Genomic DNA, 15,352 nt, shown 5'->3' on the forward strand with positions numbered 1-15,352 from the left:
AACTATGGGAGTTAACAGCTAGTAGGGCTACTGAAACTACCAACTGGAGCCTCACAAGATTATTTTTTTTTCTTTTTTTCTCTTGGCAATGTCTCTGTTTATCAGAAAAGTGAGGTGGAGGAGGCAGCTACAGCCTGTTCACACTCTCTAAAAAAGATACTGCTTTAGCTGCTTGAGGGGAGACAAGACCTTCTTGGTTAGGAGGGCAACACAATCATTTAGACAGAGTTAACTTGAACCTCAAATAGTTCATGCAGTTTGAGTGAGCTGTAGGTAGTTCTTATTTATTGAGAATTTTTCTCATTGATGATAGCTTCATTATCCAAACACAAATTCTAGCAGTGTGGTGGACAAAAGGCTTTGACCTATATTTATGCCTTTCTATCGGTAAATTGGATTAATAGCTGAGCTGGTCAGTAGCAGTAAGAGAACTGAATAAAATCTGTGCCTGACTTCTCATAAAGCTGAGGAATACAGGCTGTATTACACAGCCTAAATGTTGGTCTTGAAAGTGTGTTTAGGAGTTGCTTCAGTATATATCAGCCCCCAGAGGAACAGGCTGCTGTCTTTTCTGTTGTTCCTGAGGACTGATTTTAATATAAGCAATAAATGTCATGGCCCTTCATTGTCAGTATACAGGTGACTAGAAAAAAAAAACCCTCCAATCTGTTCAGGCAGAGTAAACATACCTATGTACTTACTCAGAAAGCACTTATTTTTTCTCACAAAGACACAACTAAGTATCATAGCAGTGCCATTGTAAAAACATTGTTCTGATAACTGATGTAGAAATTCTCTTCCAGTGCTCTTATGCAAAATGAAGGCAATGGTTCTGTTTCTGGTTTTGGAGAAATTCAGGTTTCTGTGCAGGTAAAACAGTTTGAGTAGTGCTGTCATTCCCTCTTGGTTTTCAATTTAAAAATTGGAAAACTGTTACTTTCAAAAATGAATATTTGGGTTTCTTAGTCATGGTTAGTAATGGAAAACTTTTCTTACTTCTGCTTTCTTCCCTGTTCCTTCCCACAGAACAAGCTTGCCATCTCCGATGTTCTCCAGAAATGACTTCAGTATCTGGAGTATCTTAAGAAAATGCATTGGAATGGTAGGTAATCAGAAGGCTATGATAAAAGATGTGAAGTGATTGTTTCATTTGAGGCCCAAATGAAAACTTGTTGGGGAGAGGGATTTTTTTTTTTCTTAAATTTGATGCTTATGCTTTAGTTGCTTTCGCAACTCGAAGGTAAGGCTTGGTCAGAGCAATATTCCTTCAGTAAAAGCATTCTCTTTTTTCCAACCCCTAAAGTACTTTGTGGTAGCAAAAATTTTTCACTTTGACTGTGAAAAAACAAAACTAAAAAACCAGCTACTTTAATTTTGCTCTTCTCCCTTCCTCTTAGTATCTCAGTCTTCCCCACCATGGTGTTAGTGGCCAGATGGTGGCCAGATCAGAGTTCAGCTGGTTGGCACCTACTCTCCTTCCAGCTAAGGGTGAATTGAGAAGAGTTCTTCTCTCCATTAGATCCTGCAATAGGCTGAAAGTACTTAAGGCTGATAAACCTCTGTCAGCTTGTAACAGTAGCCTACAGAAGGGAGTGTGTGTGTTTAGTCGCTGTTGTTTTCTTCTCTTCCCCTTGCTGTAGTTAGAAACAGCACAAAGCAATGAGGTATGGAAATGCTGGGGAATGCCTGTATCAAGCAGCTCCAAGTCTTCTGAGTTGAGAAGCATCTGAGGCTTCTCACAGTGGCTTTAGCAGAAAAGTGTTATAACCTTAAAATACAAAGAGCAGATTGAAATGCTGTCTTGCATAAGGTGTGTGCAGAAATAAAAAAAATCCATAAAGGTTTTAATTCTGCTTTGCAGAAATTGCTGCACAGAAGTTGCAGTTTGCGCGGGGAGCAGGGGGAGGAACTTGGAGTGGCTTGTACCAAAGTGTCTGCCAAAGCTGTTATTGCCAGATGCTGCTTTTATGGTTAAGAACAGTGCTGTTCACTGCATGCATTGCCAGGGGTCATTCTATATGCTTTTAATTTGCTACTGCAGGCAGTTTAAAACATTCCTATGTTATGCATTCAGAGGGCATGCTTATAAAGTGGGACAGAGAATAAACAATGTCAAAGCTGTAGGACTTCTTTTAAATTTTTATTCCTGCTACAAAAATTCCTTTTTTCTTCAAAATACAGAATCCTTGTTTTTACTCCTGTGCCACCATGTTTCCCTGTCATTTCTCATCCTCTTCCACCCACCTGCCTCCAAAAGAGAGATGTTTAAGTAGTGAGATGGCCTAGATCTATTTTAAGGGAAATAAATAACTCAGTCTTTAAAAGCATCCTTAATACTTCATTCCATTGTTTCATCTCACCTTCTTAATGCTTTTATTGATAGGAAGTTTGTTTGTTTGATGTTTGGTCGTCTTTTTGTTTTAAAAGTAGCCTTAACGTCAACACAGATAGGCTTATAAAGCTCATAAGGGATGTAAAAGGTTTTTTCCTTTCAGCATTAGTGAAGCCAGGTCAAGCACATTGCATTAGCACTAAGAGCATCATTTATTTTTGTAATAAGCCAATTACACTTGGGTTACTGCAGGTCAGCGTATCTAATCATTTGGTTTTTAACACAAATTTCATTTGTGCATCAGGAGTTGTCGAAGATCACAATGCCAGTTATATTCAATGAGCCACTGAGCTTTCTACAACGACTTACAGAGTACATGGAGCATACATATCTCATCCACAAAGCCAGCTCACTTTCCAGTACAACTGAGCGAATGCAGGTACTTTGGGTAATTTGTGCTAGCTCTTGATGAATGCATTGCAATTTTTTTTCTTCATAGATAGTTTCATTATAGGAGGAACTCCCTGTATTTGCTACATGTCGGATTCTCTTATTCATTAATCAGTTTTGCTTATCTAGGGAAACGTTTTGCTCTTCCTAAGGCTTGCTTTTTTTAGCCTTTTGATGGAAACTGTTTATTCCCCTGCCTTGCAGACAGAACTTTGCGAAGCTGGTTCAGAAGAATCATTCTGTAATAGCATGACTGCTGTTGATAAAGACTAAAATCCAGGAGATTAACTCTGTACTCTTACTCTTTTGAATAGTGTGTTGCTGCATTTGCTGTGTCTGCTGTAGCCTCGCAGTGGGAACGTACAGGGAAGCCATTCAACCCATTGCTTGGAGAGACATATGAATTGATCAGGTAATGAACAGAAGATGCACTGAAGAGTAGAGACAGTATTCTGTGTAACTGATGTTTCGTTAGACTTGTCAGGTGGCTTGCAGACTGCTCTTCAGCTTGTAAGATTCCACCCATTTTCCTATCAGCTGGTGGAGGCGCTTGCAATGCGTGTTGGTGTTCAGCACCTTCCAGGGAAGGGAAACTACTTAACTTTTCAACTCGGAGCAGGCAAATGAAAATTGCCAGGTTTAAAAGCAAGTTTTATTTACAAAAGTGACTCTTTTTTTCCCTGAAACCTTCTGAATGAAAAGATGCGTGGTACATAGGGGAGGTGTTAGAATTGTAATATTCATTATATGAGTGTCCAGAATACAAATAGGCATGTTAGTCTATTAGTGTGCAGCTACACTTAGGGCAAATTTTTCTCTTGGGTAAGGTTTTGGCTTATGTTTATGCAAAAGATTAAGGAAGAGGTCACTATCAAAAATAAACATGCTGATTGATCAGATTTGGTAGTTCTTGTTATATTTTTACATTATCTCCTCAGTTATTTAGAATGAGGATGTTCTATGTATTGGTTGATCTGTGTTTTTTTTTGTTTTAACTAACTCTTGCACCAAGTACAGCAACTATGCACGAGTCCAACTGTCTCACCCTGGGGAAAAGAGCTGCAACTTCACTACAGTTATTACGTAGATACATGTTTTTGGTTATCTTTATTTTGCAGAGATGATCTTGGATTTAGACTTCTCTCAGAGCAAGTTAGCCATCATCCACCAATCAGTGCTTTCTATGCTGAAGGTTTAAATAATGATTTTGTGTTTCATGGATCAATTTATCCTAAACTCAAATTCTGGGGCAAGAGCGTGGAAGCAGAACCAAAAGGCACAATGACTTTGGAGCTTCTTGAGTAAGTTGATAAGCAATAATTGCATAGGCGCAGTGGCCACATCCGTGATGATTAGTGTGCATTAGCGTCTCATGGCTTAGGAATGGACATGTCTAACACCCACATCCTGATGTTTGATGGCAGATCACTTTGCAGCTTTGCAGGGGGGACAGGATGAGAAGATGAAAGGAACTGCCATAATTTTCCTAATATACTGCATACTAATAGTAACAGTATTTGGGGCTTGTGTCTGTGTGTTCTGCAGATGCCTGGTCATCAGTACTACAAAGACTATCATGCTTGAGTCCTGTTTGCTTCCCTCATGTCATTCAGTGCTAACAGTGACTGCACAGAAGTGGCTGTTTTACAGAATTGATAAAATCAGTAGCAATAGGTTAATAAAATTCTTGGGTTTCCTGCCTTATTGCCGTGTCCATTTCAAAGACCTGGTGCAATTTATAGGTGATGGCTTGTTGCAGGAGTGACATCCAGTACAAAGATACGGTATTTTAATATTTATTCCCCTCCCTTAGACACAATGAAGCCTACACGTGGACAAATCCTACGTGCTGTGTGCATAACATTATCGTGGGCAAACTTTGGATTGAGCAGTATGGAAATGTGGAAATAACTAACCATAAGTAAGTTAAGAGTGTGAGCGCTTTCACTTGCTGCAAGTTTGAAGAGGAAAAGCATCTGGAAATAATTAGTGCCCTTTTGTTCTGCCTTTAGAACAGGTGAGAAGTGTGTACTAAGCTTCAAACCCTGTGGCCTCTTTGGGAAGGAGTTACACAAAGTTGAAGGCTACATTCAGGACAAAAGGTAACAGCTTCATTCCTAATAGGAAACAAATGGGTGCCCGATGTTTCTGATGGGAGCTGTAGAACTGAATGCCTCTAACTAACATAGTCTGTCAAGGGCATGAACCTGCAACAGCAAGGTTATGAATTGTGCAAGACCAATAATTCAATTTTAAGAGTTGCTCTCAAAAGTTCTTCTTTCAAATATTTTTGTCTGAAATGATGAAATAAATCTCTTTAAGCTCCTTTGTAAACTTAGTCTTTTTCTGACAGCAAAAAGAAACTTTGTGCACTGTATGGGAAGTGGACTGAGTGTTTGTACAGTGTTGACCCAGCTACATTCGAAGCTTACAAAAAAAATGACAAGAAAAATGCAGAAGAGAAGAAAAGTGGTAAACAGGTATTAATCACGTAAAGAGGTGGTATCTCAAAAGCATGTTAAGACAGCTAAATATTTTAGTAGCATTTAAGACCATTAAGATTTCTTTTCACTTATTCTCCCTTTCCTAGTAGGGTACGAAATGGATTGGATGAGTACTAACATTAAGGGATAAAATGCTTTCTTTCTCAAGGATTTGTATTCAAACTTCCCAAAACTTGAAGTGATTAGATACTGGCTGGTCCATTACCTACCTCTTCCTCCCAAGTGACATGGAGGAAGTAGCATATCCCCATTAGCTGGACTGTGGTTCTGATCATACATGATAACATTTATATTCTAACAGGAGGATTTGGACTCCTCGAGGCGGAATAGACTAGTTTCTCTTCTTGATAGAAGATCATATTTTCCAGCTTTTACAAGGAATTTTTGTATTGCTTTCTATTAAATTTTCACAACCATAGAAATGCTTGTTTGTTTTTTTCTCCGCAATTGCAATTTTTCTCTTCTGGGAAAAAAACTCATTAATTCTTCCAGATTTCTGGTCAGCAGTATATGCTTTTTGTTTAAGGTGAATGGTGATGTTGACAACATACAGCTTGATGAACAACAACCACTCACATAGTAGCTTAAAACAGGGACTGTTCCCCTTTGGTGACTGAAGCCAGATTTCTTGTTGACTTGGATGTTGTTAGTTTTTCTACTTAAGAAAAAAGAGACAGAACTCTGAAGGCAGTTGTTCCTGTGCAGGTTCAGATTGTTGCTGTAACAGAGATTGTTCCAGTGCTTGTCATCAGGAGAGTGCTAAAGCACTGGGGATTACTGCTTCTCTTCAAGTCTGACCCTGTGAGCTCTAGGGAGGAGCAAAGGAAAACATACTCTGTGTCTTTGTTCAGCTACCGTTTTGCACTCTCCAACAATGTTTAAGATGTTCCTTGCTTTTCACTTCAAAATGAAGCATCCTATTGCATAAGGCTCAAGCTGCAATGTCGCTCTGACTCTGGAAAAGCACGCTTTTCACGCTTGTTTAACAGATCTGTAGAAAACTGAAAGCTTTGTAATGCTAGCTATGAATCGGGTAGTCTTTGTTCAGTATGTATTCCCACTGCCCCCTTGTGTTTGAGAAGTGGATATTGTTTATGGGTTTTGAGCATCTAGGTGAGCCAAGTCTTATATGTCTGGATGTGGTTTGTCCCTTCATGGTAGTGGTGAAGGATTTTTATTCAGATATGAAAGTACATGGCCTTTCAATCTTCTCCTAATTAGAATTTTCAGATTTACTTAGTTGTTTTCCAGCTATTCCTTTGTGCTGCGTTGCTACTAATGAAGGATTGCTTCTGTCTCCTTTTAGGGGACCTGTGTGGATGCGAGTCCTTTTGCAAATTGCCCCAGATTTTCCCCTGAATCCTTCTGGATTTTATAGGAATAAAACTTAAGGAAAAATAATTCTGCAGGGAGCTAGACAAGCCTTTATATATGCAAAGGTGATATTTTGCCAACATCAGAAGAGTTAATAGTAGACCTGGGATTAGACCAGGATGATTCTGCTCTGAATGAAAGTCTGTTACTGCCCTCCTAGCAATATACTGAGAGGTTGAGTAGTGCTCAGCATAAAATATGGATCATTGTGGCAAGAGCACATGAAAATCAACTTTTTACCTAGTTCTTTGTAATTCTTATGACATTTTTAAGGTTATGTATCCAACAAGGCACAAATTGCAGTGTGTATTGTAGCCTTTCTATAAAAGCTGGTTTGGAGTTTGACAGTCTGGTATTGAAGTGTGCTTTGATATAAGGATATCTTTCTGGTCTGCTCTGCTTCAAATTCCTGATTTCTGAAAGATTGATTAGTATCCTTTAAAGGACAGAATGACAGGTTGCCAGCACAGTTCAGATGTAGTCAACTAAAAGCGCTGTTTATTTTCCTAATAGCTGAGGGACTCAACCTGGTCTGCATGTTGTTCTGGTTAGTTTGCAACCTGTTTATTATTAAGCTCACTGTACCCAAGTGCTCCATGGTGAAACAGAATCCTTAATACTTCCTCATCTCAGAACACAATAGAGTCCGGTTTGGGTACTGGATTTTTTTCTTTTTTTTTCACTAAAACATCAGTCTATATTATCTGATGCAGCCATCAGAGAGCAAAGCTTATTAGCAGCAGGATTAAAGTTGCTGGCCTGTAGCCAAAGTATTTAAAGCATTAGTTGCCTTTAAGTTCAGCTTTACTCGCCAGTGGACTCTGAAACGTGCTGCTGTTTTTAGCTGTGATAGTGACACCAAGTTTTCTTGGGAGAGCCGTATTCATTGTCTAGCTGGCTTTAGTTCAGTATTGTAACATATGCTTGTGCAGCAGAATTAATGTCAGCAGCATTGGACCCCAGCTGCTTTAAAGCTGTGTGTAAAAAGGGTGATGATTTAGAACTGGATCAGGTCACATCTACACTGTGACCACCAGTTATTCTCTACTGCCCTAGTAACCCTTGGTTTCAGAGTGTTGTGGCTGCAGCTGCCTTAGGCTGTATATGTCAGCCTTCATAGGATGCCCTTCCCAGAAGAACTAACTAATCGAAGGTAATTAAATTAATGTTTGCAGTTTGCCATCAGTAGTGTAGTGGTCAATGGAAAGGAAGGTTCCTCTGAGCAAAGAACAGTAGCATAGGGCTTCTTTGTGTACAAACTGAAGACAGCTTTTGAATGATGTGCTGGCATTTCTTTGATGTGGAAGGATGAGGAGTGTGACTTCTATTCTTCAACTTTAAGGAAGCAGTAATGGAGTTAAATATCATGCACAGAAATGGTTGTGTCTGAGGAAAGGGGACATTTCTGTGGTGGAAACCACAGATTTCTTAGCACTTGAACATCCAGATTATATCTACGAAGATGTTGATGCAAGAAACTATTGGTAGTCTTCCATTGGGAGGGAATTGGAAGTACGTATGCTATGTTAATGCTGTTACCCTTCTTGACAAGCATCTAGAAAAGTTTCTGTGTTGCTGAAATTATTTACTTTTGGTCAAGGAAATAATTTTATGTGAGTTCCCGTGTTGGAATGAATGGGTGTAAATGATTTATGACTCCAAAGAACTCCTCTTGTCTTTGTGTGCTGCCTTTAGGTGGGCAATACTGAGGAACCGGATGAAATGCCGTTGCCAGATTCTGAGAGTGTGTATGTTATTCCTGGGAGTATTTTGCTATGGAAGATAACTCCAAGACCTCCAAATTCAGCACAGGTCAGCTATGCTTCTACTTATTGAAAGCGTGTGCTATCCTAATATTTTGTATGTTCAACACAAAGCAAATCCATCTGTTGTCTTTTTCATTAACAAGTCTTGATTTGCCTGTTTATTGCAATAAACTTTCACATAATTGTAATGCTATAATGTGGGGTCAGAGGGGATGCCTGCCACAGGCATGTCTCTAGAGTTACCGGAATTTCTCTGTAAAATGGGATGCTTCGTGTAGCCAGTGGTATGGGGGCTTTCCCCACCTCTTCTCTCCACCCTATTCCCCGCACTGAGGCACGTACCTTGTGAGAAATCTCTTCTGAAGGGCTTTATTAGAGGACAGACACTTGTGTGAGACACTTGCAAAGCCTGCGTAGCATGAGTTGGTGTGTGAAGGGCTGTGGAGCTGCAGAGCCAGTGGCCAGAATACAGGGGTATGTGTGCAACGGGAAAGACAAAGAATTGGAAAAAGAAAACGTGCCCTTAGTGGGTTAATCGAAGGGGAAATCTCTCTACAGAGATAGGGGAAGTACCAGTAGGACTGGAAAAAGAAGATGAGAGAAATAGTGCACTGAGTAATTGGATGCTGGTGTGCTTAAATAGAAACACCAAGGATCACCTACACTCTGCCTGACATGGTGCAGTTTTGCTGGTATCATGAGTATTTCTATCTTGAGCAGGTAAATAATAAAAAAGCACTTAGATGTTTGTTTTTAGACAGCAACTTTCTTGTGTATTAAGACTAGCAGCTAGACACATCATAAAGTTACTTTTTATCTTTGTCTATGAATTTCAGATGTATAATTTTACTAGCTTTGCTATGGCTTTGAATGAGTTGGACAAAGAAATGGAGAGTGTCATTCCCAAAACTGACTGCCGGCTACGACCAGATATCAGAGCCATGGAAAATGGAGAAATAGGTAACTTCAGTGGTTTTTTATTTTTGGGTTTTTGGTTTTGTTTTTTTTTTTTTTGTTAAAACTGAGGGACTGGGAAAAAAGTAAATTCCACATACAAGTTGTTAGATGAACTTCTAGAGTAAATAGCTACTCATAAAGATACATTCCTCCATGCTGCAAGACAATAACTCTTTAATACAGCCTTCTGCAGGTTGTGGTATATGCTTCTAGTGAAAGGTGTGTCACCCACCTGTACTGGGGCTGGTTGGGACGGAATTAATTTTCTTCATAGCAGCCCATATATGGTGCTGTGCTTTAGATTGGTGACCAAAGCAGTGTTGGAAACACATCAGTGTTTTAGCTATTGCTGAGCAATATCTGCACAGTGTTGAGGCCTTCTCTGTTTCTGGGGTTGGCAAGAGGCTGGGAGGGGACACAGCGGAGACAGCTGACCCAAACTGACGAAAGAGACGTTCCATACCATATAACATCATGCTCAGCAATAAATTGTGTGTGTTGGGACTAAGTAGCCATTGCTTGGAGACTGGCTGGATACAGGTCTGCTGGTGGAAGGTAGTAAGTGATTGCCTTTGCACCACTTTTTCCTCCTTTTTTTTCTTTCTCTTCACTTATTAAACTTTCTTTACCTCAACCCATGAGGTTTTTTTGCCTTTGCTCTTTGGTTCTCCCTTAACCCGCTGGGGTTAATGGGAGTGAACAGGTGGCTTGTGGGTGGTTAGTTGCTGGCCAGGAACCCATCATACCACCTTCTTGCTTGTGTTCTTTCATATAAGCAAGAATCTTAAACTTCACAATGCTATGTGCTTTTTATTTAGCTTTAGGCCCCCTGCTGTGCTTCCTAGTCAAGCCCTATAATTGGAAACTAGTCTAAGGAGACAATCTCTGACCATCAAAAGAAAGTATTTGTGAACTTTTCAGTTCTCTGTTTCCATCAGCCTGATGCAAAAGGATGTGCCAGTCCTGAGAAATGCAGTCTAAACTATTTAAGTGAAACTGCAATGCCAAAAAATATACTTAATGCAAAATTATTCTTCACTGGGAGTTGAATGCTTCTGTTGTGCTAGAATAGTGAATTAGAAATGCATTATGATACTTTCAGTGAGTAGATATAGTGTGTTTTTTAGAAACCTCACAGAGATGTTTACTGTAGATGCCACAGAGTGAAAAGTGTCCAAAAGACACTTTTTTTTGGTCTTCTGACATGTGACTTGGTGTTAAATACTTTGATATGGTGTGAAACAGCCTTTCTGGCCCTCTTTTGCTCCTTTTTCTTTGGCATTTTGAAATTAAAGCAGGATGCCAGCTTTGTGGTCTAAAAACATGGGGGCTCTTGCTTCCTCTGGATTGCTAAGTAATTGGGGTAAGTCATGAAACCTCTGATTCAGTTTCACCTATGTAATAGGGCAATGACTGGGACTATTCTGATAAATAGTCTGAGATCTAGGTATGAAAAACAGTGACACAGGCATAATACAGTGCAGTTGTACTTGTGCGTGGGGTTTTTTTTCTCTGAAACTGATAACCATTTCTTTGAGGCTTTTAGAGAGAGGATCATTGAATTCCCACAACCAGTCTCTCCTGCCTGTACGATTCTTTTGTGGCCAGCAGGATAGACATACTTGATTCAGAGCATCCCCAGTAATTTGTCTGTCTAAACTTGAAGTGCAAATAACTATGCTGTTAGCAACAGATCATATTGCTTAACTATACTAACAGCATAAAGTTTGTCTAGCAGATAGACTGGTAATACGCAGTGTGTTAGTAGCTGGCAAGGTAACTGAGAGTGAGTGAGTGATAGTCTTCCAGAAATTATTCTCTCAGCTACTTCTTCCAAAGACGTTTCTGAAATGCTTTTTGAAGATTTAGGTATGAAAGAGATCACCCTTCTACCTAATCTGCTTCTTTAACCATCCTTTCTGCCAAATAAAACAACTGTTCTGCTTGTTTAGGACCGTGACCTTAGTGCTATCTTAGTGCATTAACAAAAAAATGAAGGGATGCTGCAGAGACAATTCTTTGTGGTTTGGAAATGAATATTCCAAACCCTTGCTGATCAGGAGCTAGGCACTAGTGACAATTTACCCAAACCTTAAGAAGCAGGTGGCCAGACTTCTGAAATAAATCTAGCATATCTTAATCAGTTTCCCTACTGACATAAATTCTAGGTATGCCACATCCCCTAGCTCATCTTTGCTGTCACATAAACACGTTTTCAGGGTCCTCAAGCCATGGATAAACATGTATTTAGCAGTCTTAAAGACTGGAATTCCATTGGCTGATCTTGTGCCACAGCTGGCCTGGCTTTGCTCTTAGACTAAACCAGAAGCTCTTCTGTGTTACGTAGAAGGCTTTTTAAATGGACGACTTCTACTTCCCTTATTTATTTGCTAGGTCAGGTGGAGTAATGTCCGTGTCTTATATTGCGCTTTGACTTCTGTATTCTTATTTGTTTATTTTTATTCCTTCAAGATCTAGCTAGTGAAGAAAAGAAGAGGCTAGAAGAAAAACAAAGGACTGCCCGCAAAAATCGTTCCAAGTCAGAGGAAGACTGGAAGACGAGGTGAGTGTGCTGGCCTCTGTGTGTGTGTGTAGTTATATAAAGCTTTTAAACATTCAGGTTAACTGCCAGTCCACGCCAGTGATGTGCCATGTTGTGTCAACATGAAGAGCCGACATCATCAGGTTTGGTGGTGCCACTGTTGTATTTGCAGACTCGGTCCCTGCAGGCTTCCAGAGAGAAGTGTCAGGCTTGGTTTCAGTTCCTTCCGTCTCACTGCTTGAACACCCGTATCCAAATACAAACTGTGTTGTCTTTTCTGAGCACCTCTTGGTTCTGACACAAAAAAGATTTTTGCCACTGATAGCTGCTTGTAAGGACTGTTGTTGCTGATTAATTTATAATTGCCTCAAATTTGCATACTTGGCCAAAGAGAGGAGGAGATGCTTCCTCTGGTAAACTTGATAGCTTATTGCCCATGACTTCTCAGATCAGTTGCTGTGTGCTGGTAATACTGTATTCCCGCTGCATACAGTTATTCTCAAAGTTGGTGAAATTACTTTATCACCCAGATATCCAAGTCATTGTGTCCTTTCTGAGAGGGTTACTAACTACAGAAGTTAGAAGAGCTAAGGGAGAAATTAGCTTACAGGATGGGGTGGTTGGGGTTTTTTCTACTATAAGACGAGAGGGGTCAGTTGGGAGCTCTTACGCACAAGCTAAGTAGAAACTGTAAAAACATGACCAAATGAATCTAGTTTGATCAGATAAGGTCTAATTAAAAGTGTAGTAATAAATTGGTGGTCTCTTCACAGGAAAAAAAAAAAGGTGGGGCTAAACTCTCTAAAAGTAAGCAAGCTTCATCTCTTCCCTATTAACTAGCTATTAATACACCCAGACACTGTGAATTAAATATCTTTAAAATGTCTGTTTTGTAACTATAAATCACTTTTTTCTTTTTTTCAAATGAAGTCACCCATCATTCCAGAGTCCCAGGTTTGGACATGTCTGCCTTTGTCTTTTTCCTGTGCCTGCTCTCCTGAAGTGTTTGGGTTGGTTTGCCCCGAGACTGGTGGAAAATAACATCTTTGTAATTCTTCCAAGTAAACATGTTAAGTGCTGGACAGCCTTGCATCTCCTTCTTCCTTTCCTGAATTCAGCGTGGTTCTACCTCTCACCAAGTGTTTTCAAAGCAAGGGGTAGTTATACTGTGTTCTTCCAGTTGCCAGAAGTAGCTTAAGGTATAGCTCAAAGCACCTGAGCTTGGTATTGGAAATAGGGGAAGTCCCAGGGGGCAACTCAGAGCAGTGTTTTTTGGGTTGTATAATTAGTGCAGACACCGTTCACCAGGTTCTTCAGTTGCTGTTATGCACGTACTGTAGACCTGCTCAGCACTTGCCTGGGATATCCCTCAAGAACTCTTTAGTTTTCCAGGATGTTTCTAAAGTTTTGGCAGAAAATTCCTAGTGTCTGATCTCTTTAGTAGGAATGCCAAGTATGACTGCCTCCAAAGGATGAACGTAAAGTGTTGTGCTTCATGGAAAACAAAAACATGCTGTGAAGGGAAACTTCTACCTGTTCCCAACTTGACTGTAGGTCTTAATCTGCAGTGTAAAATAAACTTTGATGTAAACTGCTTCAATTTCCTTGCCACAGAAAAGCAGACTTCTTACTTTGTCTAGTAGAGTTCCTCCCTTGTAAGACAATTCTCCAAAGTGCCTAGTGATTTTTTTTTTTCTTTAAATTTTGAATCCACTTTAGAAGTGGGGTCTTGGTGTTTCTGAAGAAGTGATTCATGTTGAACACCTAATGTTTTAGAGACTGACCAGTTCAGTTCTGAAACACAGCAGTGGTCTGTTGCTTTTGATGGAAATCAGTCCCCCCCTCCCCCCATCACTTACGTGACTGGATTATCTGACTGCTTTGGGTCTCCTGTGTCTCTCAAACGTTCTTCTCATCACCATTCCCTTTCCTATTGAAGTAGGTGGTCACTGGAGGGAGGGGCACATTGTACAAGTGTTGAAGACACACTAGTGAGGTGTTGGGTGGTAGAATTCTTTAATGTGAGAGGTAAGGTGACTGCTTATAGCCCTGCCTCTCAGCAAACTCTTTGTGCTCCGAGTGAGCTGCTGTTACCTCTGAACTAGGAGGTGAACTAGATGCCTGTGCACAGCACACACCAGTTACTTGGGAATAGCTGACTCGCCCTGTGTGCAGGTGATGCCGTAGTGAACCACATTCAGTGCAGGGGTTGAATGACTGCTGTTGACTTCAGTTCACTTAACCAGGGCAGCAGGACAACCACTGAAGTGTTCAACTGTTCAGTTTACCACCATGAAGACAGTACAAGGCATTTCTTCTGATATGCATCTCAAGTCTTCTGAGCCAACCAAGACTTGCCTATTTAGCTGCCCTGCTTTGGAACGTAACACTGCAATACTGGTGGCCTTTATGCTTTTGCCTTTTAAAGACATCAAGTCACATCCAAATGTGCTTTCATTTCTGTTCTGAAACCTTATGGTACCCTAGAAGGAAAGAGCAGAGTTAAAACGGGCTGCCTTGCACACGCATGATTTACTTGAGTGAGTGTGTTGGCTGCAGTGAGGCATATAAAGGAAGAACTGGCTTTTGTGGTCAGTGAGGCAGTGAAAGCAAGCTGTGGAGCTTATTAACCACAGAAATGGCTTCTAGCAAGCTGGCTTGTGCCACTAACACAGCTTGGCAAAATACAAGAAGTTAAAGTGCTAGAGGTCTGGTACAGTGGAGTGCATGTTGCTGAGGCAGAGGTGGCGTAACTGGGCCCAAACAGAAAGTGGTGTTCAGTAAGAGGCGGCAGGATTGCCAGAAATGGGCGTGGGAGGGGAGGAAGGAGGAGAAACTTCTGTGCCATGGTGATTTGACAGGGTTGTTCTCACCACTGGGGGATACTTGCCAGTAGTATGGTCTTGTAACTGCACCTTGTTTTATAGATAGAAACTGCCCACCCCCCCAGGTTATATACACATGCAGATATAATCTCTGTGTGTATATACACAGTGTCTCCAAATTAAGTAGGAGGGGAGAGGGAAGGAAAGAAAGATGGGGCTAAACTTCAGTGATCCTACCAACAACCAATTTAGCAAAAGCTTGCAAGTATCCTCATGCAGAGGGAGTCAGCCTTCTGGCCATTCAGGTAAGCCCCCCAGTGCCAACAGTGTAATGCAACACAGTTACGGTGTAACAAGCCAGGACTTTTCCTGCAGCCTGTGGGTGATCGTTTGTCTGCACTGAGGGTGGCTGGCACACTTGTTCTGAGTTAAGTGCATTGCAAAACAAAGTGTTAAAAAGGGAGAATTTTAAATCCTGGGAAATAATGTTTTTCTGTTTTCAGGACTGCAGTGCTTGTGGTGTTTACATGTCTTGCAAAAACTGTTACTGCTTATGCATGCCAGAATGATTGTTCACAACTGCTTTGAAGTAAAACTCTACC

At 40.6% G+C, this 15,352-nt stretch overlaps 1 protein-coding gene across 4 annotated transcripts in view; it reads left to right on the top strand.

Moving 5' to 3' along the window:
- Nucleotides 1–15,352, top strand: part of OSBPL1A (oxysterol binding protein like 1A) — a 76,656-nt gene that overhangs the window by 59,840 nt on the left and 1,464 nt on the right. For 3 of the 4 annotated variants that reach the window (XM_074820618.1, XM_074820624.1, XM_074820633.1), the window contains 11 exons: nt 1,027–1,102; nt 2,637–2,771; nt 3,097–3,194; nt 3,901–4,083; nt 4,596–4,703; nt 4,795–4,884; nt 5,136–5,262; nt 8,356–8,472; nt 9,263–9,386; nt 11,856–11,946; nt 12,856–12,879. In XM_074820618.1, the coding sequence (XP_074676719.1) occupies nt 1,027–1,102; nt 2,637–2,771; nt 3,097–3,194; nt 3,901–4,083; nt 4,596–4,703; nt 4,795–4,884; nt 5,136–5,262; nt 8,356–8,472; nt 9,263–9,386; nt 11,856–11,946; nt 12,856–12,879 (1,173 nt within the window). The remainder of the gene's footprint in view (nt 1–1,026; nt 1,103–2,636; nt 2,772–3,096; nt 3,195–3,900; nt 4,084–4,595; nt 4,704–4,794; nt 4,885–5,135; nt 5,263–8,355; nt 8,473–9,262; nt 9,387–11,855; nt 11,947–12,855; nt 12,880–15,352) is intronic. The other variant, XM_074820628.1, reaches the window with a different exon arrangement.

This window comes from Strix aluco, chromosome 1 (genome assembly GCF_031877795.1).
Source record: "Strix aluco isolate bStrAlu1 chromosome 1, bStrAlu1.hap1, whole genome shotgun sequence".
Classification (NCBI taxonomy): Eukaryota; Metazoa; Chordata; class Aves; order Strigiformes; family Strigidae; genus Strix; species Strix aluco.